General features: G+C 43.7%; 4 protein-coding genes and 1 pseudogene across 5 annotated transcripts in view; 2 read left to right on the forward strand and 3 right to left on the reverse strand.

The window, feature by feature from the left end:
• btbd11b (BTB (POZ) domain containing 11b) overlaps positions 1 to 6,861 on the forward strand; it is a 96,201-nt gene extending 89,340 nt beyond the window's left edge. Inside the window, exons 12-17 of the mRNA XM_083655066.1 lie at positions 1,516 to 1,621; positions 1,957 to 2,059; positions 3,550 to 3,631; positions 3,839 to 3,907; positions 4,157 to 4,270; positions 5,115 to 6,861. Of these exons, the coding sequence (XP_083511192.1) occupies positions 1,516 to 1,621; positions 1,957 to 2,059; positions 3,550 to 3,631; positions 3,839 to 3,907; positions 4,157 to 4,270; positions 5,115 to 5,324 (684 nt within the window). The 3' untranslated portion in view covers positions 5,325 to 6,861. The remainder of the gene's footprint in view (positions 1 to 1,515; positions 1,622 to 1,956; positions 2,060 to 3,549; positions 3,632 to 3,838; positions 3,908 to 4,156; positions 4,271 to 5,114) is intronic.
• A 2,526-nt stretch (positions 6,862 to 9,387) lies between these two features.
• Positions 9,388 to 22,792, forward strand: mlc1 (modulator of VRAC current 1; the record flags this gene model as incomplete). The annotated part of the gene is made up of 12 exons (XM_083654199.1): positions 9,388 to 9,512; positions 10,121 to 10,466; positions 11,188 to 11,277; positions 11,845 to 11,898; positions 12,034 to 12,135; positions 13,024 to 13,122; positions 13,412 to 13,483; positions 13,583 to 13,699; positions 13,813 to 13,869; positions 19,632 to 19,754; positions 20,670 to 20,831; positions 22,712 to 22,792. The coding sequence occupies exons 2-12, from the start codon at positions 10,188 to 10,190 to the stop codon at positions 22,790 to 22,792; spliced, it is 1,236 nt and encodes a 411-aa protein (XP_083510325.1). The 5' UTR covers positions 9,388 to 9,512; positions 10,121 to 10,187.
• LOC310792425 (ubiquitin) lies at positions 15,620 to 15,859 on the reverse strand (the record flags this gene model as incomplete). Its single annotated transcript, XM_083654121.1, has 1 exon — positions 15,620 to 15,859. The coding sequence occupies one exon, from the start codon at positions 15,857 to 15,859 to the stop codon at positions 15,620 to 15,622; it is 240 nt and encodes a 79-aa protein (XP_083510247.1).
• On the reverse strand, positions 15,896 to 16,315 carry LOC310792426 (polyubiquitin; the record flags this gene model as incomplete). Its single annotated transcript, XM_083654122.1, has 1 exon — positions 15,896 to 16,315. A coding segment is annotated over one exon (420 nt), but the record flags the coding sequence as incomplete, so codon positions are not given.
• Positions 16,324 to 18,367, reverse strand: LOC310792427 (polyubiquitin-C pseudogene; annotated as a pseudogene). Its single transcript has 2 exons — positions 16,401 to 18,367; positions 16,324 to 16,357 (listed from the first exon to the last, which is right to left on the reverse strand). The product of its transcript is annotated as a polyubiquitin-C pseudogene (transcript).
• Positions 22,793 to 24,939: the final 2,147 nt, after the last annotated feature.

A 24,939-nucleotide genomic window follows, 5' to 3' on the forward strand; every position in this document is an offset into this window, starting at 1 on the left:
AACACAGTTCAATTCAATCCAATCCAAAGGGTTTGCAGTTAAATGCTCAGTAAATGTGCGGAATAAAAAAAACAATAAAAGCAAAATAAATTCAATAAAAACACATAACATCAAACACAATAAAACGCATAACAGCTTTGCAACATATGGAGATATAAGACAATAGTAGGCTAAATAGTGCAACACAAATCACAAATCAACACAAACTATCTACCTAGTGTTTCTACATTAAAGTTATTTATGTTCTTTTTCCTAGCACGTATAAACACACATATTACATTATGTAATGCATTGTGTCTACCTGGGACAACTGTGAGTTCTGTGTCTGTGTGTGTGTGTGTGTGTGTGTGTGTGTGTGTGTGTGTGTGTGTGTGTGTGTGTGTGTGTGTGTGTGTGTGTGTGTGTGTGTGTGTGTGTGTGTGTGTGTGTGTGTGTGTGTGTGTGTGTGTGTGTGTGTGTGTGTGTGTGTGTGTGTGTGTGTGTGTGTGTGTGTGTGTGTGTGTGTGTGTGGTGTGGTGGTGCCTCCTGGTGGAATACAGTGGGTGGTGGCTGTTAATAGCTGTTTGGTGGCATTACGCCTCAGCAGCAGCCGGCAGCCTGACTGACTGCACACTGGGGACTTGTAGTGTTGCACACCACTGCTGCAGCTGGAAGGCTTTGGGACAACACACACAATCACACACAATTACACACAATTACACACAATCACACACAATCACACACAATTACACACAATCACAAGTGGGAAGTTAGGGAGAGGATAAAATATCTCTCTCTCCATTCTTTCTCTCTCTCTCCATTCTCTCGCTCTCTCTCTCTCTCTCTCTCTCACACACACACACACACACACACACACACACACACACACACACACACACACACACACACACACACACACACACACACACACACACACACACACACACACTCCTAACTCAGCCTGTCACATAATATCCCCCATTCATCTCAGGGGACCTGTGGGTGTTAGGCTATAAATCAAGCCTGATATCCATCTAATCCCATTTCAAAGGTGCAAGATCGTCATAAATAAATGACTCATTTTAAGATAGTCATAAATACGTGACTCATTTTAAGATAGCTATCTTGTTGATTTGAGTCTCTCATGGTCTTTCTCCGTCACGGATAGATGCGGAAGATGTTCACGAGAGTAGAAAGCCCCTTGAAGTAGCGAGGAAAGCCGTCCTTCTTGTTTTGGGTCTGTTGCTAGGCACTATTATAGGTAAGATGTGAGGTATCAATATTCAATTTAGACTGTTTAATAACAATCGAAAATCTTGCTCCTAGTTGCTTTAAGATTTGCTTGAATAAAATGGATGAATGTTGAGCTTGAAATGAAACCTGTTATAATTGTGTGGGACTTGTTTACACTTTACAGTAAGCAGGAGAAGAGGGTTAAACCACTTTAGTCTTTTTACCAAACGTGGGTGAGCGTGGTGGAGCCAGACCAGTGTCTCACCCACTCTGATGTTGTGTTTCTCTGTCTGTGTTTTTCAGAACGAGGTGATCAGCCAGCAGCTGGCTGTCATCTTCACCCAGTGCTACGGCCCGTATCCCATTCCCAAACTGGCAGAGATCAAGAGGAAACAGTCGGCCCGCCTGGGTGAGGGCCTATCTTTATAATTGGAAGACTCAGTTTAATAGTTTGGATTTATAGTGTGGTATAAAAAATAAAAAATAAAAATGCAGCATTAAAAGCAACACAAAGCCGACAAAGGCACTGAGCATGGCATTGGAGGGCTTGTATTGACTCTACTATACAGGCCCAATGTTGAAAAGCCCTATTAACAGAGCACAGAACGCCATCTAGTGCTCAAAGCTTGCAACAGGCAGTGTAACATATAATTCACTGATGTTTCCAGAATGATTGACTGGTAGGGCTAAGTTGAGTTTTTTCTGATTTTATCAGAAAAACATGACGTTACATGTGCGTTTCAGACCCTCACTTCTTGAACAACAAGGAGATGTCAGATGTGACCTTTCTGGTGGAAGGGAAGCCCTTTTATGCCCACAAAGTCCTGCTCTTCACAGCTTCCAACAGGTTAGTTATTGTCCTAATATTTGGTCAAATTTCTCATGTAAAGGTCAGTGAATCCATATAGTAATGAAGGAATACTTTCATGATTCTACATGCAGCTATGGGAACAGGATTCCCAACACTGGGTGAGATGACAAAAGTGACTCTGTAAGGAACTGTGTTGAGATGTTAATGAGATGTGGTGTCAATACATTCCTTCCTGCTTATCTAGAAGGTCATTTTCCAGCCCCTGGGATTCCCAGTGGAAATCCATTTCACTTTCCTGTCATGTTGTGTTCAAATGGGCTAATCAGTCGTGTCACAATCTGGGCACCCAGAGTCCATCAGTCTGATGACTAATAAGACTCTGCGACAGACGGACGATATGTCGGGGTTTCCGCTGTGGAGCGGACATCCTGTTTACAGTCCGACGATGTCTCATATGTAGCTATTTATTATTATTAGAAATGTTGTCTGGACCGACAATCGATCGGCTCCAACTCCATTCTTGCGTCGATTGGACTGTGGCAGTCGTCAGACTGATAGACAGACTGATAGACTGTGGCAGTCGTCAGACTGATAGACAGACTGATAGACTCTGGGTGCCCAGATTGGTTGTGTCATAAAATGATTGAGGGGAAATAGCATCCGTGTTCAGTGGTGGATGAAGTGAAAGCCACACTTGCTAAAAGAACAGGATATCTTACCAGAAAATGACTTTGGTAGAAGTTAAAGTCACCTATTAGAATTATTACTTGAGGAAAAGTCTTAAAGTAGCTGATGTTTACTGTGCTTAACTATCAAAAGTAATTCTCTGATATTAAATGTACTTAAGTATTGAAATTAAAAGTACAAGTAAATGCTGTTAATTAAATAAATAAAAAAACAAGTAAAAGAGACATGGCTGGGCTTGAGTGGAAATCATCTTGTCCTTGAGTTTTATTTTAGCGGTTGGCAAACGACGTTATGGTGCATAAAGCCCATGGCACACCAATCAAACATTCTCCAACAAACACAGACAAATACACGTTTAATTGGTGTGCCTTGGAATGGAGTGTGGATCGTGATTAACAACTTACAAGCTAGGAGCACTGATTCGCCAAATCTACTTGCTTGCTGGCTACCAAAGTTCCTCTGATTTTATTTTGTAGTAACGAATAACAGAGATGCTTAGGGAGAAATGTAATAAGAGTATAAGTATACATTTTATTTAGGAAATGTAGTTGAGTAAAAGTGAAAGTTGACAGAAATATAAATACTCAATTAAAGTACAGTACAATACCCCCCAAAAATACTTATGTACTGTAACAAAGTACTTTGTTACATTACACCACAGTGTCAAAGAGAGAACATGAAGAAAAATCCTTTTAAAATCAACCCAAGAATTCAGGGCTCTGCATAATCCTGAGAATTACCATGTTAAAAACTTGAGTAAAACACCGACGACTGAATTGAGGTTTAGACTTCCTGGCCAAGGCTGTGATTTATCCTCTTTTATGTCTTTTTCTCTCAAGGTTCAAGTCTCTTCTAGCGAACAGGCCCTCCGGAGAAAACACATGCATTGAAATCAGCCATGTCAAATATGCCATTTTTCAGGTAACGTGAGTTAAAAGAGAGAGAGGGAGACTAATCAGAGATTAGAGCCACATATCTATACCCCTTCTTTTGCTATGTTACAAAACATGTTGATGTTTTGTTTGGGAGCTGTGTAATATGATGTGTTAGATGTTGTGTTGTTTTGTGTGTGTGTGTGAGCTGATTTGCTGGGGGGGCTTCTTTTGGTTGTTCTTGTTGTTTTTTCAGTTGGTGATGACGTACCTGTACTGCGGAGGAACAGAGGCTCTGCATATCAGGAATACTGATGTCATGGAGGTGAGGTCATCATTGCAGCATTCAGTGTAGACCTGCCAGTCATGTCAAACCTCAAGTGGAAGTCACATTGATTGAAAGGGGAAACTACTTAAGATGAATTGACTCAAGCTCATTTGGTTTGCCCAACATGATACGGTTGTCCAGTGCTAATCTCTGTGCCTACAATACATTTTGAAACAGTCAGCTTTCAATGTTTATTAAATTATAAATGTTCTATCAAGTAAAATACAAAGTGTGTGTCTGTTGCAGCTTCTGTCTGCGGCCAAATTCTTCCAGCTGGATGCGCTGCAGCGGCACTGTGAGATCATCTGCTCCAAGAACATCAACACTGAAACCTGTGTTGAGATCTACAACCACACCAAGGTGCAGGAGAGCACAGACTGAGGAGGAACTTACTGAGAGAATAGAATAGAATAGAATAGGTTCCTGTAGCTCTGAGAGCTGAGCGTGGCACTAACACTGTCAGGGTTAGGGGTTTGGTTCATGAAAAGTTTTGAAAATAATTAGAATTTTTGTTTTCCAGGACTGGAAATGTTTTGTAAAATTGTAAAAAACCATTACATTTTTTGAATTGTAATGATATTGAAAATGTTATACATTATGGTAAAAATGTATAATTAATTTGGAAAAATGCAAACAAATTAGCTGGTGGAAATGCGACTGATCTGCAATGTGAGTGCTGTGAGTCTCAAACACAATAGATTTTTGGGGTCATGGTATTTGTAAAGGTTGCTGCCGCAGTAGTAAAATCATGAGAATCTGGAAGGAATTCATCAAAAGTTTTGGAATTTAATTATAGGTATGGTAAGGTAGGGGTTCTTGAGGGGGCTCCAGGGGGTCCCCAGCAAATAGGACAATCATTTATTTTCACTGTAATTCCATATGTAACACAACGACAGAATGTAAATGACTATTTTGGTCATCGGTTTCATACACTTTCTGTAATAAAACATATTCTAAAAGCAAAAAATCTTATCAGATGGGGGCCCCTGGGACAAAATCTTATCAAATGTGAGTGGTCTAATTTGTGTCAGTTTAGAGGTCCTTGATGTGAAAAGGTTGGAGAACCACTGGATAATTAGATGATGGCGCTGTTTTTGCTGTGGCAGGTCGTTAGAGATTTCAGTAACCCCCAGCAATATGCAGAAAGTCTGTTTTTTGAATGTTCCAAAACCCAAACATCTCTTTCTTTTGAACCCTTTGTCAGTTTCTTGACGCTCCAGACCTGGCCTCCTACATAGAGGGCTACTTCCTGAAGAACATGGTGATGCTGATAGAGCTGGAGCCATTCAAGCAGCTGCTGTACGACGCACCCCCCGACAGCCCCGGCTGTGACATCCTGCAGGACCTGGAGAAGACGCTGGCCATGCGCATCCAGTCCATCCACCTGTCCTCCTCCAAGGGCTCCATCGTCTGAACTCCGCCCGTAGCCATCAGAGAAGTGACACTGTATTGATATGCATCGGCGGGACAGACCAATGGATACATGGTCTGAGCACGAGGAAAACACAGACTGTCCCGTTAAGATCCGTGTCCCTGTGAAGCTCATCCACTGCTAATATGCTCCCTGTTCTCTTAGCACAGATAGTCACAAGTGTCTCTGTCTGCCTTGTTGATATCCGTCTGCTATGCATTAAGTTAGAATGACTGTCCTACGATAACTGTATTATGCTACAAGTTGCCAATAACATTCATTGACGTAATTACCGGTAAGTCCTTCGTTCAGCAAGAGTTTCTCAGCAAAGTAGAAGAAGAACTGAGTATACTGCTGAGGCTCTGTAGTAACAAATGGTGGTGGGTGGGGGGCATCTCAATACGTGGCTCAATGTCTTTAGAAAAGTGGTGCCCAACCATTAGATCAGGATCTACTGGTAGATCTCTGGGTGCTTACCGGTAGATCCCAAAATCATTTTTGGATTGGATAATGAGTGTAACTTATGAAATAGCCTAAATGTGGTCTAAATGTTACATTTACTTGCAACATAGTATTACAAACTATTACAGGATAAAAAATAATAATAATAATTTTAGCAAAGAAAAGTCTGTGTTTTGAATGTCTGGGGAGTTTTGTGACGTCAACGTGGGGTCACGAGCCAAAAAAGGTTGGGAACCACTGCCCTAGAGTCTAGGTGGTGCCGAACCAGTAGATCTGGATCTACTGGTAGGGTGGACAGGTAGATCTTGTGCTGTTGACATTTTTTAAAGTAGATCTGAAGTGTAAAAACGTTGGGCACCCCTGCTTTAGAAGATACACAACCTTGTTGTAATGCGATAAGCCATCGGTGCTGTGTTCTCCTTCCTGGCAATAAGGAGGGACTGCTGCCTCATGTTGATCATCTACTTATTCCGCTGGACCTGTACAGAATAACTGATTTGTATATTTGTCACACTCTTCCACTTAGCATCATCTATGACAATAACTAACAACTGACATGTACCTGTAATGTGACAGAGATCGTCAATTTGACTTGGGGGAATTGGGTCGAAAGAGGACTTTTCCTTCCTCCACTACTGTGTAAATATTGTTGATAAAAATACAAAAACAAAGCTATTGATAATGTAAGTTAATGTATATATCCGCAGATGTTTTCTCATGTGTCTTACCATTGGATATCGCTGTAAAAAAAAAAGGCTCGTCTTTTAAATGTCTATATGTGTTACAATGTTGCATGTCAGAGGGATGACTGTGTTTTGGATTTTCTGTTTGAATTGTTTGGAGATGAGCTGCATGGACAGGTGTGAGAGTGAGAGAGAGCCAGCATGGGTGTCTAATAGTGTAGCAGGTGAATGGTGTGGCTTAATGTGAGAGCGGCTGGGAGCCCTGGTTCAAAGACTTTAACCCTGTTCGCTCCTAAACTGGAAGCATGGCTGTCAGCTGTCTTCCAGGGATTGTGAAACCACATGACATGTATATGTGTGACTTGATATATCTTTCCTCTATAAAGATTAATATAAAGAAACTCTACGAATCCTCTCTAGATGCTTCTGGTGCAGCTCAACGGCCCCGAAACAACCTTGATGCGACATCACTTATTTGTAGTAAAATGTTTGAAAGCTGTTCACGTGTTTTGCTCTCCACAGCTAAAAAGGTTAGATGTTAGGTAGTGGGGATTGGTTTAATGTGGTGCCCAACTGCACACAACCTTATGCAGTTTTGGTATAATAGTCCAAAAATAACATCAACAACAAAAAAGGCCTGCGTGCCTTTATTTGTTTGTTTATTTGTTGTTTATAACTGATTTCAATTAGTTATAAAGCACATCATACTGCATGTTTCAGATTATATTGTGTATGCTTTGCTGCAATGTGCAGATGTGCGTGTAAGCTCAAACAGCAGGCAGTGGAGTGGGAGGATGATGGTCATTAGAGGGAGACGGGCAGGAAGCTACAAAGCAAGTCAAGGACAGAAGCAATCAGACAGAGAGTGTATATATATAGAGAGAGAGAGACAGAGAGTATATGAAGAGAGAGAGAGAGAGATAATCAAACCTTTTGTAGAAGTGCTGCAGCAAGAACAGACCTGTCATTGTTCTCTAGTCTCGTCTCCAGAAAAGAAAGAAAAAAGGCTATGAAAACCCAGTACAGTATGTGGCCATTCTGCACTGCTGATCCTCTCCTGCTTCCCAGCCAGACACACACACAGTGTGTATAGTGCTCTGTAGTCTATAATCTAAAATGACTGTGTGAGTCTGCTGGATGTTTATTTTCAGTTAGTCGTCTGTGCCCCGGGCTTTGTGCCAGCCTGTTTAGAGTGCTGCCCAAGTGCCAGCGCCTTTCCCAACATCATCCTGTTCTTCATTATCTACTCGGCATGAGAACAATGTCACAACATCAGGACGCTGAGGCTTGTTTGCTAGCTGTGTACGAAATCATACATTTTCCCAATCAAATTATTACGGTAGATCCAGCCCAGACAGTCATTCCGTAATTGTAAAATGTTCCTTTGGAGCCTAGAAAAAATACTGTAGTTTTGCAGCAGGATTGCATTCTGCCAGAATGATTGTTTCCCTTAATATGGTCCTCACATCATCTTTGGGGTTTCAATGAAACAACAAGTCTACTCTTGTAAAACAGTCCACAAAGGCATGCATGTATATAGCCATTGTCTCCAAGTAAATGACGTCCACTGCAAATTAATAGGTGTAGCCTAATTGTTTCTTTGGTTTAAACATAAAAACATGTTAGTGTGAGCAGTCATTGCACAGTGGCAATGTACTTTTCTCATTGAAGTGTGTAACATTATTTGCTGTGTGTGTGTGTGTGTGTGTGTGTGTGTGTGTGTGTGTGTGTGTGTGTGTGTGTGTGTGTGTGTGTGTGTGTGTGTGTGTGTGTGTGTGTGTGTGTGTGTGTGTGTGCATGTGAGTGTGAGTGTGTGCGCACATGCGTGTGTGCATGTCTGTGTGAGACAGAAGAATGGCGAGGGTAGGGGTGATGGCAGTTGTTAAGGAGTCGCCATGGTTACGGCTGCCCAGGAACAATGTTGAGCTAAGAATGCTGCTGCTGTGTGGAAGACTGAATGGAATCCTGAGGTACAGTACATACATACACACACACACACAGTACACACACACACACACACACACACACACACACAGTACACACACAACAAACAAACAGTGAACTATTCAACATTTTAGAACTGCATCCAAAAGGATTTCTTCTTATGATAAAGTGATTGGGAGCTTCCTGTTTTGGATCACTAAAACTATCCCCTCTCAGATTAGCTGTGTCACGTGACTAACCCTCCACGCTGTGTCACGTGACTAACCCTCCACCAAACGTCGGTGTCACCTCTTTTCTCCAGCCCAGTTGGGCATCTTGATTCACTGTGCTGTGAACTGCAAAATGGAGCACTAAAGTAACATGAAGGGAAGTGGCGAGGGGGACTCCACAGGGGGACGCATTCAGCTGTAAAACCAAGGCCGATTATTTGACAGTGTACACGATGCGGTTTTGTGTGGCATTCTGTAGAGGCCTTTGGTCCAGCTATGAGGCGGAATCTCTGAATACGTCACTTTGTGTGTATACCCTTTTCTGAATGTCTACTGTTGTGTGTTGCGAGTGGGTCGATGTGCACGTATGTACTCTGTATGTATGTATGTATGTATGTATGTATGTATGTATGTAGTATGTATGTGTGAGCAAATGGGAGTCTAAAAGGGTGTTTGCCCTCCTAACTCGGCCCCCAGAGCAAGCCCCTTCACCCCCCTCCCTTTTTGTCATGCACAGAGCGTCTCTCTTTGGCACAGAGTGTGCTGGCAGCACAAGAGCCATGTGTTTTTGTTCCACGCTTTGAAGGGCTTGAAAACCTCTTTAGAACTGTTTTCTGAGGAACCTCGGCTAAGGGAGAGAGAGGGAGACAGAGAGAGAGAGAGAGAGAGAGAGAGAGAGAGAGAGAGAGAGAGAGAGAGTGTGTGTGTGTGGGGGGGAGAGTGAGAAGGAAGGGGTGAATGAGAGTGGAAGCCGGAGGGAGAGAGATGGGGAGTTGAAGGAGCTGCAGAGGAAAACAAGCCACCTTCCATGTGGTGATTTGATCTCAGTTGGCCAAGGACAACTTGTTGGGCAACACCTGGGGCAGATTCTGCCACAAGAGACACAGCAACAGGTGAGTGCGGAAGGAACATTATGCAGAGAGGAAGAGGTGGTTAGGAGGTTTACTGGAACTTGGCAGAAGGTGGAACAGGGGGAAGTGGAAACACGGCGGCGTCCTCTTGGCTCGAGGAGACAAAAGGGGAGGGGGGGTGTTTTTGTGATGCTGTGTGATTCAAGAGCTTAATGACTGATTTGCTTTGAGTGTAATGCAATTTTCATAGATTATCATCTAATTGCTTTCTTGGATTTCATTCTAAAATTAACATTTTGAGATCAAACTCACCGGGCCTCTTGATGTTAGTTGCTGTGGAGAAAACACCCTCGATGGCGAAAATGATCACAGATTAATATAATGAATGAATATAAAAAAGTTCTAGATTTAGTTTCCTCTTTCAACGACCTCAGCTATAGTCTTGTGATACTTGAGTGAAGTTTTCTTTGCATGCATGTCTTGCTCAAAGACACTTCAGCAGGTCAGATGCTTTGCTGACACCAGGACCTGAACCCAGTTCTTCTGGTTCTCTCATCACCACGCGACCCTGCTGCCAAGTGAACTGCAGCTTCATCCCCTTCCTTTGTAGTTACTTTGCCTATTTGAATCTGAACGTCTTCCTTCCGCAGAGGCTAATCAGTCGTGGGTTCCCATCCTGTTGCCGAAGGACACCGTCACCCGCCGCCCGCTTCGGTGATGCACCGCGAGGATCTGTCGGCCAGAGAGGAGTTCACCTACAGCCACATGCCCCCCCTGGAGATGGGTGGTGGTGGCGGGACGCTGGGACGACGGGGCGACAGGGGGCAGGACAGGGGAGTGGACAGGAGGCCAGAGAGGGGAGGGGAGCGGGACAGGCCGGAGCGGGACAGCTACACGGTGGACGTGAGGGCCAGTGACCTGCAGCTGGCACAGCCGGAGCCCCTAAAGCACCCCTGCTTCAGCTACAGGGCCTGGCTCTACAGTGTCCTCATAGGGGTGAGAGCAGAGTTATACAAAGGAGGCACACTGCAGGATTTTTGGACAGGTTTAACTGTTTCGGCCGTTACACACAAATTTAAAAGATTGGGGTGCGTTTGGAATGGGAGCGTCCCAATCTTGAAAATTTGAGTAAGATGGCGACAAGAAATCTTGTTCTGTGCCGTTGTGTTGTGGGATAGTATAGCTGTTCAACACTGTTCAAACATTCAAATAGAGCTCAACAGTCATGTGACTTTTATTTTGCCCCAGAAGTGAATTCCCCATTCATTTTCTCCATAGACATTTCGAAAAATCCTTATATAGCAAGTTTTAAGGCTTGAACCAAGCCAACCAGCCTTTCCAGAGAATCGTGAGTGACCATAAAACATTTCACTTGGGAGCAAAAACAAAAAATAAAAGCATTTATTTTTTGTTATATAAGGATTTTTCGAAATGTCTATGGAGAACATGAATGGGGAATTCACTTCTGGGGCAAGAAACGTCACACGACTGTTGAGCTCTATAGGTGTTGCTCTCAGTCATTCACTCGACATTCTGCAAATGTATTTTGGAGATTCAAAACATTCAATGCTGATGAACGAACATGGGCTGAATAAACTGCCAAAAGCATGCATGTGTGTGTGTGTGTGTGTGTGTGTGTGTGTGTGTGTGTGTGTGTGTGTGTGTGTGTGTGTGTGTGTGTGTGTGTGTGTGTGTGTGTGTGTGTGTGTGTCTTCAGGGCAGTCTGCTTATCACGTCTGGTTTCTCTCTATACCTGGGGAACGTGTTTCCTTTTGCCATGGACTACCTGCGTTGTGCTGCAGGCTCTGTAAGTGACCATCATTGGATTCTCAGTAGTATAGCCTGGTCTAATCAGACTGACCTCACATTCTGTTTCATTCTGCGGATCAGTCTGTCCTCCAGACGTACGCCAGTGGGTGTACTTGCTTTGACAGACAACTCCTTCAGCCAATCAACGTCATCAAATTGAAAACGTCTTTTATGACGAGAAACTCCGCAGGTGCATACTCATGTTCTTGTTTAATTGTTGTTTTAGAGGCTATTTCTACAATAACGGCACTTCATGACCGTGTTTACTCTACTAACATTAACGTTACCGCTCGTTGCTTCGAGAGCCGCCATACTGTTTTTGCAACCCCTGATTGGCCGGTTACGTTGTTAACTACGAGGCAGGTCCCTGATTGGCCCGTGCACTTTGACATTTCTGGAATACGCTGGGGGCGGGCTGGAGGCCGGACTAATCGGCAGAAGGAAACAGAAGTGAGTTCAGGTGATCAGAATGGTTTTACCACTGGTGCACAATGTCCAAAAAGTATCTGCTGAACAGATAAATGTTTATGCTTCAAATCATGTGCTTTGTTTGTTGCCTTCATAGGGCGTCCCTGCAGCAATTGCTAGTTTTGCCATCGCTAAGAACAGACACGTTGCAGTAAGTAAGCAACAACAAACACACCAGTGGCAAATGAGACATAATTATGTTTTAATGGGGTTTTAATTTAAGTTCCTCAGGGGATTCAGCCGAGATGTTAACGCAGGTCTTGTGTTCTCTTGTTATCATTTCAAGGTGTCAGATTTCCAGGTGGTGTACGTCTCAACATTCGCCGTCACCACCACCTGCCTGGTTTGGTTTGGTTGCAAACTGGTCCTGAGCCCCTCCGCTATCAATGTAAATCCATCATAGATCATCTATTAATCTAATGCAAACTAACTATCCCTTGGTTGGACATAAGCATCAAGTTGTTTCACGGTTTGTCATGCTGTGCAGTTTGTACGAAACAAAACATATTTCTCTCTTTCATTTCTCCACTCTTCCTCTCTGGTCTCTCCCACCTTATTGTCTGGCTCATCGTCCTGCTCAGACCAACTTTAACCTCATCCTGATGATTTCATTCAACTGTAACCTCATCTGATTATTTCAGGTCAACTGTCTGTAACCTCATCCAGATTATTTCAGGGCAACTGTAACCTCATCCTGATGATTTCATATAAACTGTAACCTCATCCTGATGATTTCATATAAACTGTAACCTCATCCTGATGATTTCAGACCAACTTTAACCTCATCCTGATGATTTCATACAACTGTAACCTCATCCTGATGATTTCATACAACTGTAACCTCATCCTGATGATTTCATATAAACTGTAACCTCATCCTGATGATTTCATATAAACTGTAACCTCATCCTGATGATTTCAGACCAACTTTAACCTCATCCTGATGATTTCATACAACTGTAACCTCATCCTGATGATTTCATACAACTGTAACCTCATCCTGATGATTTCATATAAACTGTAACCTCATCCTGATGATTTCATATAAACTGTAACCTCATCCTGATGATTTCAGACCAACTTTAACCTCATCCTGATGATTTCATACAACTGTAACCTCATCCTGATGATTTCATACAACTGTAACCTCATCCTGATGATTTCAGGTCAACTGTAACATCATCCTGATGATAACCTCATCCTGATGATGTCAGACCAACTTTAACCTCATCCTGATGATTTCATATAAACTGTAACCTCATCCTGATGATTTCAGATCAACTTTAACCTCATCCTGATGATTCTGCTGGAGGTGTTGATGGCCAGTACTGTCATCTTGTCAGCCCGCTCTGAGGACTGCTGCAGCCATAGGAAGGTGTGTGCCTGACTCAATATGTGTGTGTACGTGTGCGTGTTTGTGCGTGTATGCGTGTGTGCGTATGTGTGTGTGTGTGTGTGTGTGTGTGTGCGTGTATGCGTGCATGCGTATGTGTATGTGTGTGTGTGTGTGTGTGTGTGTGTGTGTGTGTGCCTGAGTGTGTGTGTGGAATGTAAGTGATTGATTGCCTTTGGTCTCCCAATTGCTGTCTCACACATGCTCCTCTCTCCCTCCTTCACTCCACCCCTCTCTCTTTCATCCAATCTTCTCTCCTTCCGTCTCCCAGCCAGTGACATATGACGGACCTGTGCTTTTAACCCCTGCCATTTTCCCCACTCGACTGCTTAAGGCATATTCTGTGAGTAGGGACATGTTTTTGTCTTTTTTAATGCATGACGCTGTTTATTTCCAATATGGGCCGCTGTCAGTCACTGACACTGAGGATTGTCTCTCATAGGTGATTGAAGTCATAGTGGGGATCTCGGCTGTATTTGGAGGTATTATTGCGCTCAACATGGATGCTTTGCTACCCGGGCCCTACCTGTCTGTCACCTTCTTCTGGATCCTTGTGGCAGTAGGTTCTTCTTACCCATAGCCTGCTTGTGACACAGAGCTCATGTCATTTATGAGATACTGTCAATCATTTGCTTTATCACATACTTTGTGTCTGACCTTTATCTATTGCAGTGTTTCCCTAGTGCTATTGCCAGCCATGTTGTGTCAGAATACCCCAACATATGTCTGGTGAGTGCATCACATTATTTTACTTTTTGCAGCCCCAGTCTTGGCTATTTTAGTAAATGAATCAACAATGATCTTCACACATTCTCAAAGGGTGGGAGTGACAGATGGAAAGTGATATGTTTGGAGCAATCTGACATAACTCAAATACTGGTCCATTTTCCAGTGTTTACAAAGACCATACAGATCCTCGTGGCTAGGTTGGCTAAGCAAATACCATGTAGCTAGGTTTGAATCCACACAAGGCCCCAACTGTCGAATAAAGAAAATGCCCAAAATATATACAGTGGACTCCTCTTATAGTGATCACGTTGGGACGGGTCCAATTGATGACTATAAGCAGATGATTATTATAACAGATTTTGTAATTTTTCTTTATTTCTCATGCAGATTACCATCTAATAATGTGTATATTCATTACACTAGTGCAGTGCCCGTTCCCTCCGTCGGATAGTAATCCTGCCACAAAGTGTCACAAAGGGCAGTGCCCGTCCACTCACTCACTAGGACTTTTAGGGGGGTTGTGGGCAGTGTAGTCCTGGAGTAGGGGGTAGTGCATCTCTCTGTCTTCTGGTAGGAGCATAATAATAATAATATAATAAAACAATAAAATTGAAACAGTCACTCCAAAATCATTATCAAAGTGTAAAAGTGCAAGTGATGATGTTATCCGTGATAATGGTATCAGTGAGTGATTTCATCAGTGATGTCATCGGTGTGCCATCATGACGACTTTGTGTTGTCATGATGATGATGTATCAGTGATGTCATAGATGACAGTGACTCATCGGTGTGACATCATCGGCAACCTGGAAACTTTCTTTCGGCCACCTGGCCACTTTCTCTCTTCCGCGGGGACAGACGGATGGACAGACAAACGTATGAGCAGACCCTCAAACAAATAGGCTAGTTGGTTGGAATTAGTTTCAAGAATAAAGTACCAAAGGCACACAAGGTAGAACTCACAAATCTTCGGGACAAAGGAAATCTCTATTTCACCAATTTATTTGGCCATGTCAAAAAAAAACATGTGAACGTTTCGGCCTCATGGCCTTCATCAGACAGAGCATGGAAAGAAAATGGAGGTCATGCCATTTAGTACAGTCAACAGGTCACATTATTCACTTCCTGAGCTCAGGTCACATATAAATATTACATTTTCTTGACCAGTCTAAACATGGTGAAATGGCACATTTGCATAAAAATAACCTGTTTCAACTTCAACAGATTGTAGGCTATATTTTTTTTATTTTTTTTTATTTTTTAGAGAAAACATTTGAAAGGGAAAAATCATCATTCAGTCCAGCAGGTGTTATTGTGTTAAGTGTGGAGATCCAGTACATCTCTCTCTGTGAGTTTTGGCAGGTTGCCCCCTCTGGTTGGGGGTGTGACGTGTTCAATTCCAACAAATTTCTTCCTGATAGTGCTTGGCTATGGCATAATCCGTGTTCCCTGTGCGAATGTGTTTTATGTTCTGATATTCATTGTTTTAGTGCTATCTTAGTTTGCCCAACACAAGAGTCCACAGGGGCATGTAAGCATGTATATCACAGATCTGCACAGTTGCAATTTATGACTTGTTTGATTGGAAACTTCTGACCAGTGTGTGGATGATTGAAGGACTTGACATCAGTGGTATTGTTACACTGACTGCAGTTTCCACATCTGTAGTTTCCTTTTAGATGGAGCGGTTAGGTTTAGTGGGATGGCGGTCACGGCTGTCTGATTGTTGGTGCCTGTCGGAATGACAGGATTAGTATTTGTGCCCACCCCTCAGACGCAGGACAAGATGGAGGGTGGACTCCTTCTGAATGTTGTAGTCAGACAGGGTGCGGCCATCTTCCAGCTGCTTTCCAGCAAAGATCAGCCTCTGCTGGTCGGGGGGAATGCCTTCTTTGTCCTGGATCTTGGCCTTCACATTCTCGATGGTGTCACTTGGCTCAACCTCCAGGGTGACGGTCTTACCGGTGAGGGTCTTCACAAAGATCTGCATGCCACCCCTCAGACGCAGGACAAGATGAAGGGTAGACTCCTTCTGGATGTTGTAGTCAGACAGGGTGCGGCCATCTTCCAGCTGCTTGCCAGCAAAAATCAGCCTCTGCTGGTCGGGGGGAATGCCTTCTTTGTCCTGGATCTTGGCCTTCACATTCTCGATGGTGTCACTTGGCTCAACCTCCAGGGTGATGGTCTTACCGGTGAGGGTCTTCACAAAGATCTGCATGCCGCCCCTCAGACGCAGGACAAGATGAAGGGTAGACTCCTTCTGGATGTTGTAGTCAGACAGGGTGCGGCCATCTTCCAGCTGCTTGCCAGCAAAGATCAGCCTCTGCTGGTCGGGGGGAATGCCTTCTTTGTCCTGGATCTTGGCCTTCACATTCTCAATGGTGTCACTGGGCTCAACCTCCAGGGTGACGGTCTTACCGGTGAGGGTCTTCACAAAGATCTGCATTCCGCCCCTCAGACGCAGGACAAGATGAAGGGTAGACTCCTTCTGGATGTTGTAGTCAGACAGGGTGCGGCCATCTTCCAGCTGCTTGCCAGCAAAGATCAGCCTCTGCTGGTCGGGGGGAATGCCTTCTTTGTCCTGGATCTTGGCCTTCACATTCTCGATAGTGTCACTCGGCTCAACCTCGAGGGTGACGGTCTTACCGGTGAGGGTCTTCACAAAGATCTGCATGCCACCCCTCAGACGCAGGACAAGATGGAGGGTGGACTCCTTCTGGATGTTGTAGTCAGACAGGGTACGGCCATCTTCCAGCTGCTTCCCAGCAAAGATCAGCCTCTGCTGGTCGGGGGGAATGCCTTCTTTGTCCTGGATCTTGGCCTTCACATTCTCGATAGTGTCACTTGGCTCAACCTCAAGGGTGACGGTCTTACCGGTGAGGGTCTTCACAAAGATCTGCATGCCGCCCCTCAGACGCAGGACAAGATGGAGGGTAGACTCCTTCTGGATGTTGTAGTCAGACAGGGTGCGGCCATCTTCCAGCTGCTTGCCAGCAAAGATCAGCCTCTGCTGGTCGGGGGGAATGCCTTCTTTGTCCTGGATCTTGGCCTTCACATTCTCAATGGTGTCACTGGGCTCAACCTCCAGGGTGACAGTCTTACCGGTGAGGGTCTTCACAAAGATCTGCATGCCACCCCTCAGACGCAGGACAAGATGGAGGGTGGACTCCTTCTGGATGTTGTAGTCAGACAGGGTACGGCCATCTTCCAGCTGCTTCCCAGCAAAGATCAGCCTCTGCTGGTCGGGGGGAATGCCTTCTTTGTCCTGGATCTTGGCCTTCACATTCTCGATAGTGTCACTTGGCTCAACCTCAAGGGTGACGGTCTTACCGGTGAGGGTCTTCACAAAGATCTGCATGCCGCCCCTCAGACGCAGGACAAGATGGAGGGTAGACTCCTTCTGGATGTTGTAGTCAGACAGGGTGCGGCCATCTTCCAGCTGCTTGCCAGCAAAGATCAGCCTCTGCTGGTCGGGGGGAATGCCTTCTTTGTCCTGGATCTTGGCCTTCACATTCTCAATGGTGTCACTGGGCTCAACCTCCAGGGTGACAGTCTTACCGGTGAGGGTCTTCACAAAGATCTGCATGCCACCCCTCAGACGCAGGACAAGATGGAGGGTGGACTCCTTCTGGATGTTGTAGTCAGACAGGGTACGGCCATCTTCCAGCTGCTTCCCAGCAAAGATCAGCCTCTGCTGGTCGGGGGGAATGCCTTCTTTGTCCTGGATCTTGGCCTTCACATTCTCGATAGTGTCACTTGGCTCAACCTCAAGGGTGACGGTCTTACCGGTGAGGGTCTTCACAAAGATCTGCATGCCGCCCCTCAGACGCAGGACAAGATGGAGGGTAGACTCCTTCTGGATGTTGTAGTCAGACAGGGTGCGGCCATCTTCCAGCTGCTTGCCAGCAAAGATCAGCCTCTGCTGGTCGGGGGGAATGCCTTCTTTGTCCTGGATCTTGGCCTTCACATTCTCAATGGTGTCACTGGGCTCAACCTCCAGGGTGACAGTCTTACCGGTGAGGGTCTTCACAAAGATCTGCATGCCACCCCTCAGACGCAGGACAAGATGGAGGGTGGACTCCTTCTGGATGTTGTAGTCAGACAGGGTACGGCCATCTTCCAGCTGCTTCCCAGCAAAGATCAGCCTCTGCTGGTCGGGGGGAATGCCTTCTTTGTCCTGGATCTTGGCCTTCACATTCTCGATAGTGTCACTTGGCTCAACCTCAAGGGTGACGGTCTTACCGGTGAGGGTCTTCACAAAGATCTGCATGCCGCCCCTCAGACGCAGGACAAGATGGAGGGTAGACTCCTTCTGGATGTTGTAGTCAGACAGGGTGCGGCCATCTTCCAGCTGCTTGCCAGCAAAGATCAGCCTCTGCTGGTCGGGGGGAATGCCTTCTTTGTCCTGGATCTTGGCCTTCACATTCTCAATGGTGTCACTGGGCTCAACCTCCAGGGTGACAGTCTTACCGGTGAGGGTCTTCACAAAGATCTGCATGTTTCTTTTTGTAGGCTGTTATTGTGGTTCAGGCTATGAGTCGTCCAATTTATAACCTTAGCAGGGAAGGATTTATGACATCACTGATGATGTCACAATGTGAGTGACATCACTGATGACATCATCACTGACATCATCACAGATGGCATCACACAATTGCTCGAGTGACATCACTGATGACATTATCACTGACATCATCACCAATGACATCACAATTGCTCTCTGTCACTAGTGTGACATCGTCTGCGACCTGGCCACTTTCTTTTGGCAACCTGGCCACTTCTTTCTTTCTTTCTTTCTTTCTTTCTTTCTTTCTTTCTTTCTTTCTTTCTTTTGAGGGGACAGACGGACAGACAGACAGACATAGAGACAGACCCTCCGTTCCCAATTGTTCATTCGTTCATTGTATCTTCTATCTTTTATCTTTGTGGCGTTGTCTGTCTGTCAGTCACGATTTTGGTCACATTTATGACACTAGGCATCTTGCGCGCTATGCGCCCTCGATGTGCGGCCTCACACGCCATGCAGCCCGCCGAGCTGGCCCTGCAGCTCACATACGCAGCTCGCATACGCAGCTCGGCTGCTGTGTGGCTCTATTGGCATGCGCTGCGCACAATTGCCCAATTTCACATCACTGATGACATCACTCACTGATTACATCACAAATATTGTGACATCACTGATGATGTCACAATGTCTATGATATCATCAGTGATGATGTCACAATGGCTGACATATAATCAGTGATGATGTCACAATGTCTTTGGACATCAACAGTGACATCACAATTGAGTGTAACCAAAAACGTGACCAAAAGTGTGACCAAAATTGCAGAACCCATGATTTTGTGGTTAAATGATGGTAAAAAGTAAACATTTTAACATATATTCAGTAATCATGTTCACCTGTCACAACCTGGTATATCAATGGCTCATCATCAGCATTGAAGTGAACATGTATTCACCATAAAACATTAAAAAAAGAAAGAATCTAAGGCCAGTGGTACTAAGGGGCTCTTGACACCACAGGTGATGGCCAAAGTCAGATTCTGAATGGCATTTTTAGGTTCTCATTATTTTTAGATGATAATCTCATTAAGACAGGTGTCTAAGTCCCCGCAGAGGGAGGATAATCTTCATCATTCATTACTAAATATCTTTTGTAATTCTACAGTCAGACTAGACTGTGTTTAATCCCTCTCTCTCTCTCTCTCTCTCTCTCCCTCTCTCTCTCTCCTTGATCAAACTCGCCCTGCGGTCTCCAGGTGGAGGTGCTGATTGCTATCAGCAGCGTGACGTCTCCCCTGCTCTTCTCAGCCTCCGGCTTCCTCTCGTGCAGCGTGCTCAGCTTTGTGGAGATCTTCCTGCATGACGTGCCTACAGCTAAGGTGAATTAATGTACACCAGGTCTATTATGTGCACATTTAATGGTGGTGTGATGATTTAAGGATTCTGCCCATCAGCTTCTGCCTCCATTTCATTTTGGAAATATATGACTAGAATTTAGAGAAACTGTCTTATGAGAGATTTCATACAATGTCTTCTAATTTGTCCTCTAATGCTAAGGGCATCTGTATAGCGTCGAGGTAAAAGCACTCGCCTACCATTGCGGAGACCAGGGTTCAATTCCCAGCAGTGGTACTTCCGGCTTGGTCAGACATTGCTACAGACACAATTGGCCGTGTCTGTGGGTGGGAAGCCTTTGGGGTATGAGCCTAGTTGCTGCACCAGTGTCTCCTTGGGTCGGATGGGGCGCTTGTTCGGGGGGAGCGGAACTGGGGAGTGAAACCCCTCACTGTCAGGTGAGAAGAAGTGGCTGGTGATTGTACGTGTTGGAGGAAGCATGTGCTAGTCTACAGCTCTCCCCAGATCAGCAGAGGGGTTGGGGCAATTGGCCAAGTACAATAGACCCTTTTCACGGGGGCCATTTTGTGTCAAAAAGGCAGGGTAAACACAGGTGCAAGCAACACTAATGAGGGTTTCAAACTTCCATGATTGGAATTTGGAAACCCTCATTAGTGTTTTGCTTGCACCGTTTACCCTGCCATTTCGACACAAAATGGCCCCCGTGAAAAGGGTCTATTGGGGGGGATATGGGGGGGAGATAATTGTTCTTAATCTCATCCGCATGTGTGTGTGTGTGTGTGTGTGTGTGTGTGTGTGTGTGTGTGTGTGTGTGTGTGTGTGTCTGTGTGTCTGTGTGTGTGTGTGTGTGTGTGTGTGTGTGTGTGTGTGTGTGTGTGTGTGTGTGTGTGTGTGTGTGTGTGTGTGTGTGTGTGTGTGTGTGTGTGTGTGCATCCCAGCAATCCTATGACATCCTGCTGCTAATTCTGATGGTGCTGCTGCTGGTGCAGGCAGTTCTGACTCTGGCCACTGTGGTGCACTGTGCCGTCTACAAAAGCCAGCTCCGCAGGGGGGCTCCAGAGTGGGATGACAGCACACAGACCCCATCCCACTATTCCGAGGTACGGCACATAAAGCATATCCACACGCAATGCCCACACAATGGGAAGAAAACACACACAAATTCACTGTTTATCTGTGTCACTGTCTCTCTCTCCTCTCTCTCTCTCTCTCTCTCTCTCTCTCTCTCTCTCACTCTCTCTCTCTCTGTTTCTCTCCGTTCTCCTATCATTCTCTATCCAACAAGAGACTTGTGAGAATGGAGTATGACAGATTTATTTCTGTTCTGAGGTGTGAGACTCGACAACTCTAAGTAAATGTCACAGGAGTGTGAGAACAGCCTGCAAAAACCCTTCACAATTTTCAAATTTGACATTTTCATTTTTTGATATTTCCATAAGTTAGAAACTCTCCCCAAATATAACTTTTTGAATGACGGAGATAGCTCTCTCAGATCAAGGTTATGTATTTTAATCTGTTATGTGTCTAAAAGTAAAACGTGAGAAAAATGGGTTTAACCCTTCCCAACATCGACCTGGTGACATACTGCTTTTTTTATAAGCACCTCAGAGTTGCAATGAACACTTTTGTCCATGTTCTGTCTGTTTGGAAACCTTGTTGACAAAATAATGATTCAAATAATTTGATATCTGAAGAGACTTAGGCCATGTTCAGACTAGGAGGCCAAATCTGATTTGTGAACTTTAGTGACCTAATGACTTTATCCAGATTGGTTTTATGAGTCTGACGCTCCAAGTCTGATTTGTGTCACTTGTCCAAAACCACATATGGAGGTAGTTTCCAATCTGCTTTCGACTGATGTGACTTCAGTGCGGACGCGCAGATCCACCAAATCTGATTTGAACGTCACTCGCAACTCATCATCAAATGCTTCTGCGCAGGAAAACCACATCACCAACGTATGTATTTACTGACGCCCACGTCGTTACCATAGCAACCCATGCAGATAGGCTGTTTAGGTCTGGACACACAGATCCGACTTGAGAATCAGATTTGTGGCAGTGCGGACACACTCCCAAATCAGATTTGGAAAACCAATCAAGATAATGATGATTAATGACTTCATCAGCAAATCAGATTTGCCTGTAATATGAACATGGCCTTAGTCAGATAGACACCATCTGATTCAACAAATGAACTGCAGGCCATCTGTTTAACCATGATTTCATTCAATACATTCCATAATTTTTTACTGTCGTTACCACTTTCAGAAATTCTCTGTTGGTAGGTTCTCTTATTTGCTCTGTTCATTTTAGTCACCTGGTTTCTTAACTTACAATAATACTTTCTATCATCAGGGGAACCAGAAAGAACAGCAATCTTCTTGGCCTCATCTCTCTGAGACATTAAATTCTTCAATGAGATGTCTATCCATGGTGCCCTTTTAGCTTTAAATGTAAATTTCTTTAACGGGACATGATTGTTAACAATTTTCATAAAATAATCCATAAATAACTTCCTAACGAATCCACCTGAGATTGCCAATGATTTTAAGAACTAATTTATAGGTAAAGTAGATCAATTAAGGATCAACATGCCAATGATAGATAATAATATATCTTAATTTAAAATAAATAACATGAAGGATAGAAATTGTCAATTTAAAGAGCATGGAGCAGGGTAATTCCAGATGACTGGCTAAAGGAAAGTGAACAAAGGAAAATGGTTGGAGCTGTGCTGCTAGATTTTTCAGCAGCTTTTGACATCATTAATCATAAATTATTACTGAAAAAACTCATACATTATGACTTTGATCAGTATCGCTATCGGCCATCTGATCCAAAAATGACACAAGTACTGCTGAACTTAACCTTTTCACATCATTTACCCCCCCCCCCCCCCCCCCCCCCCCCCACCCCCTCTGTGTTTCTCCTCTCCTCTCTCTTTCTCCTCGCTCCCTCTTCCTGTTCCGCCCCCTCAGCAGCACGCGCCCAATGGGACACTGCGGGATTTTGACAAAGACACGGCCTGGAAGGCAGTCGTGGTCCAAATGGCTCAATGAACAGTTTTAAGGGTGGGAGATAGAAGCAGAGGAATGAGGAATAAACAGCTGTGAGAGAGCTGTGCGACCGGAAAACTCCAACCCTGAGACAGACATGTTAGCACAAAGACGAAGATTCAGAGAGGATGTGAGAGAGACAGAGGGGGGTGAAAGCTAAGAGGGACATATAAGATGTTTTTTCTTTTAATTGGGTGAAGATATGTGCATAGATAATGCTATAAGCATTGTGTGTTTTTCCCTGATGTCTGGGTTTTGATACTTGCTTTAACAATCTGCTTACTGTAGGGGAGAGTGGGTTAATTTGTGCAGGGGTGTAAGTTGAACCACTCCCTGTACCTTTTAAAGTACAAACAGGATCATTTATTACATTGACATCATACAGTATAGGTATAATCATGAAACGGGTGAGCAAATGTTCAGTAATAACAGGGAGATATAGTACAGTACTTGTGATGTCTAGTAATATTAACGTTACTGTATATGATCTTCCTGTTCTATACAATAAATGTGTTCTTTAAAACCAAATGCATTTGGTCGTTATGAAAAATGAGCTATTTGGGATGGGGCAACTATCAATGTATAAAAATACATCCAAGTAGCCTATAAATTGTGAGGATCCCCTCCATCATGGACTAATTAGCCAAATTATCGAGGTAATTTCTTTCAAGATGTAAATTTCAGGGATGCAAACTAGTCACCTTTAGGTGACAGTCACCTTTTTCATCCCAAAATAGGGCATTTAAATGAATGATTTTGTGTCTGCCCTGGTATTGTCTCCTTTTTCACTATCCATGACTTTGCATCCCTGAAATGTATGTCCCACTGCAGCACATTGTCTAAACATATATGCACTTTTTTTTGTAGTTTTCTCAAAATAACACATAGTAGCAAAATTGACCCCTAGCTCTGGCTAACTTACTGTACCCCAACCTTGGGCTTTGATTGGTGGGTCATCCTTTTGAAATGGAAACATCTATAAATAATAATAAATAAATAAATAAATAAATAAACAAATAAATAAATAAATAAATAAATAAATAAATAAATAAATGGCACATTTCTTTCCCCACAATAAAGAAAAATACGTGTCTTGCCACCCTCTCCCTTCAATATTTCAATAGCTCATTTCATAGGTCTACTGTGAGCTATTCAGTGTTATGGCCTGTGTCTCTTCATGCACAGTAGTCTGGTCAGCAGTCACCGTAGTTTACAATAAAAGAACAAAAATATTTGTACTTATTGATGTGAGGCAGTGATTTTTTTTTACTATTAATTGTTTGTGTGTGCAGCCAGTCTTAACTGAATTTTTGTCTCATTTAGAAAAATAAAATGTTTCATATCAACTGTTTTTACAACTATACTTAGCTGCGCTTATATGGCCACATCTTTATGGGCGTATTTCAACCTCTGAACATAGGCCTATTCCTGGGCCTACACCTGGGCCCTTCCATGGGCTTACACCTGGGCCCTTCTTGAACTAACATCTTTCTCCCTCTTCAAAAAAAAAAGTTACTTATTCCTTCTCAAACTACTTTCTACACAGTGCTACTCTAGTCCATCAAAAGATCGCCATTGAATGTGTTGCATAGTTGATTTCTGTACTGTTGACAAAATGTGATATTGTAAGTCACTTTGGATAAAAGCATCTGCTAAATGACAATGTAATGTAATGACAATGTTGTTGGTTATAGGAAATGAGAATGGTACTTCTCTTCTACTAATTTATTTCATAATTTACATAAACTGCACAACCATCAGAAGTCATTCTGCTCCATTGTTTCAGCACCATGGACAGGAAAGTGGAAACTGCAGAGAACAACAGTCAATATGAATCATTGACAATAAAGGTGACCTTGGCACCCATTCAAAAGAGAAAATAAAACAAGAAAAATAGACTATATGTCACACTGCTTGCTTATTTTTCTAAATACTATGCAAAAATTGGCAAAACAAATAATATTCGTACAGACATTCATTGTAAATATAGGCTATAATGTGCAAATCAATTTTTGGCCATTATAGCTACAGTATGTGTTCAAACATTTCTGAGCATATTATCATATTCTAAGTATAGGTGAAATATTATTTTTTGGCATGCTGGTTATTTGATTTTCCCCACGCATCCTCCTAGAGAGCTGCTGCATGCC

The sequence above is a fragment of the Poromitra crassiceps genome (genome assembly GCF_964638095.1).
Source record: "Poromitra crassiceps genome assembly, chromosome: 18".
NCBI lineage: Eukaryota > Metazoa > Chordata > Actinopteri > Beryciformes > Melamphaidae > Poromitra > Poromitra crassiceps.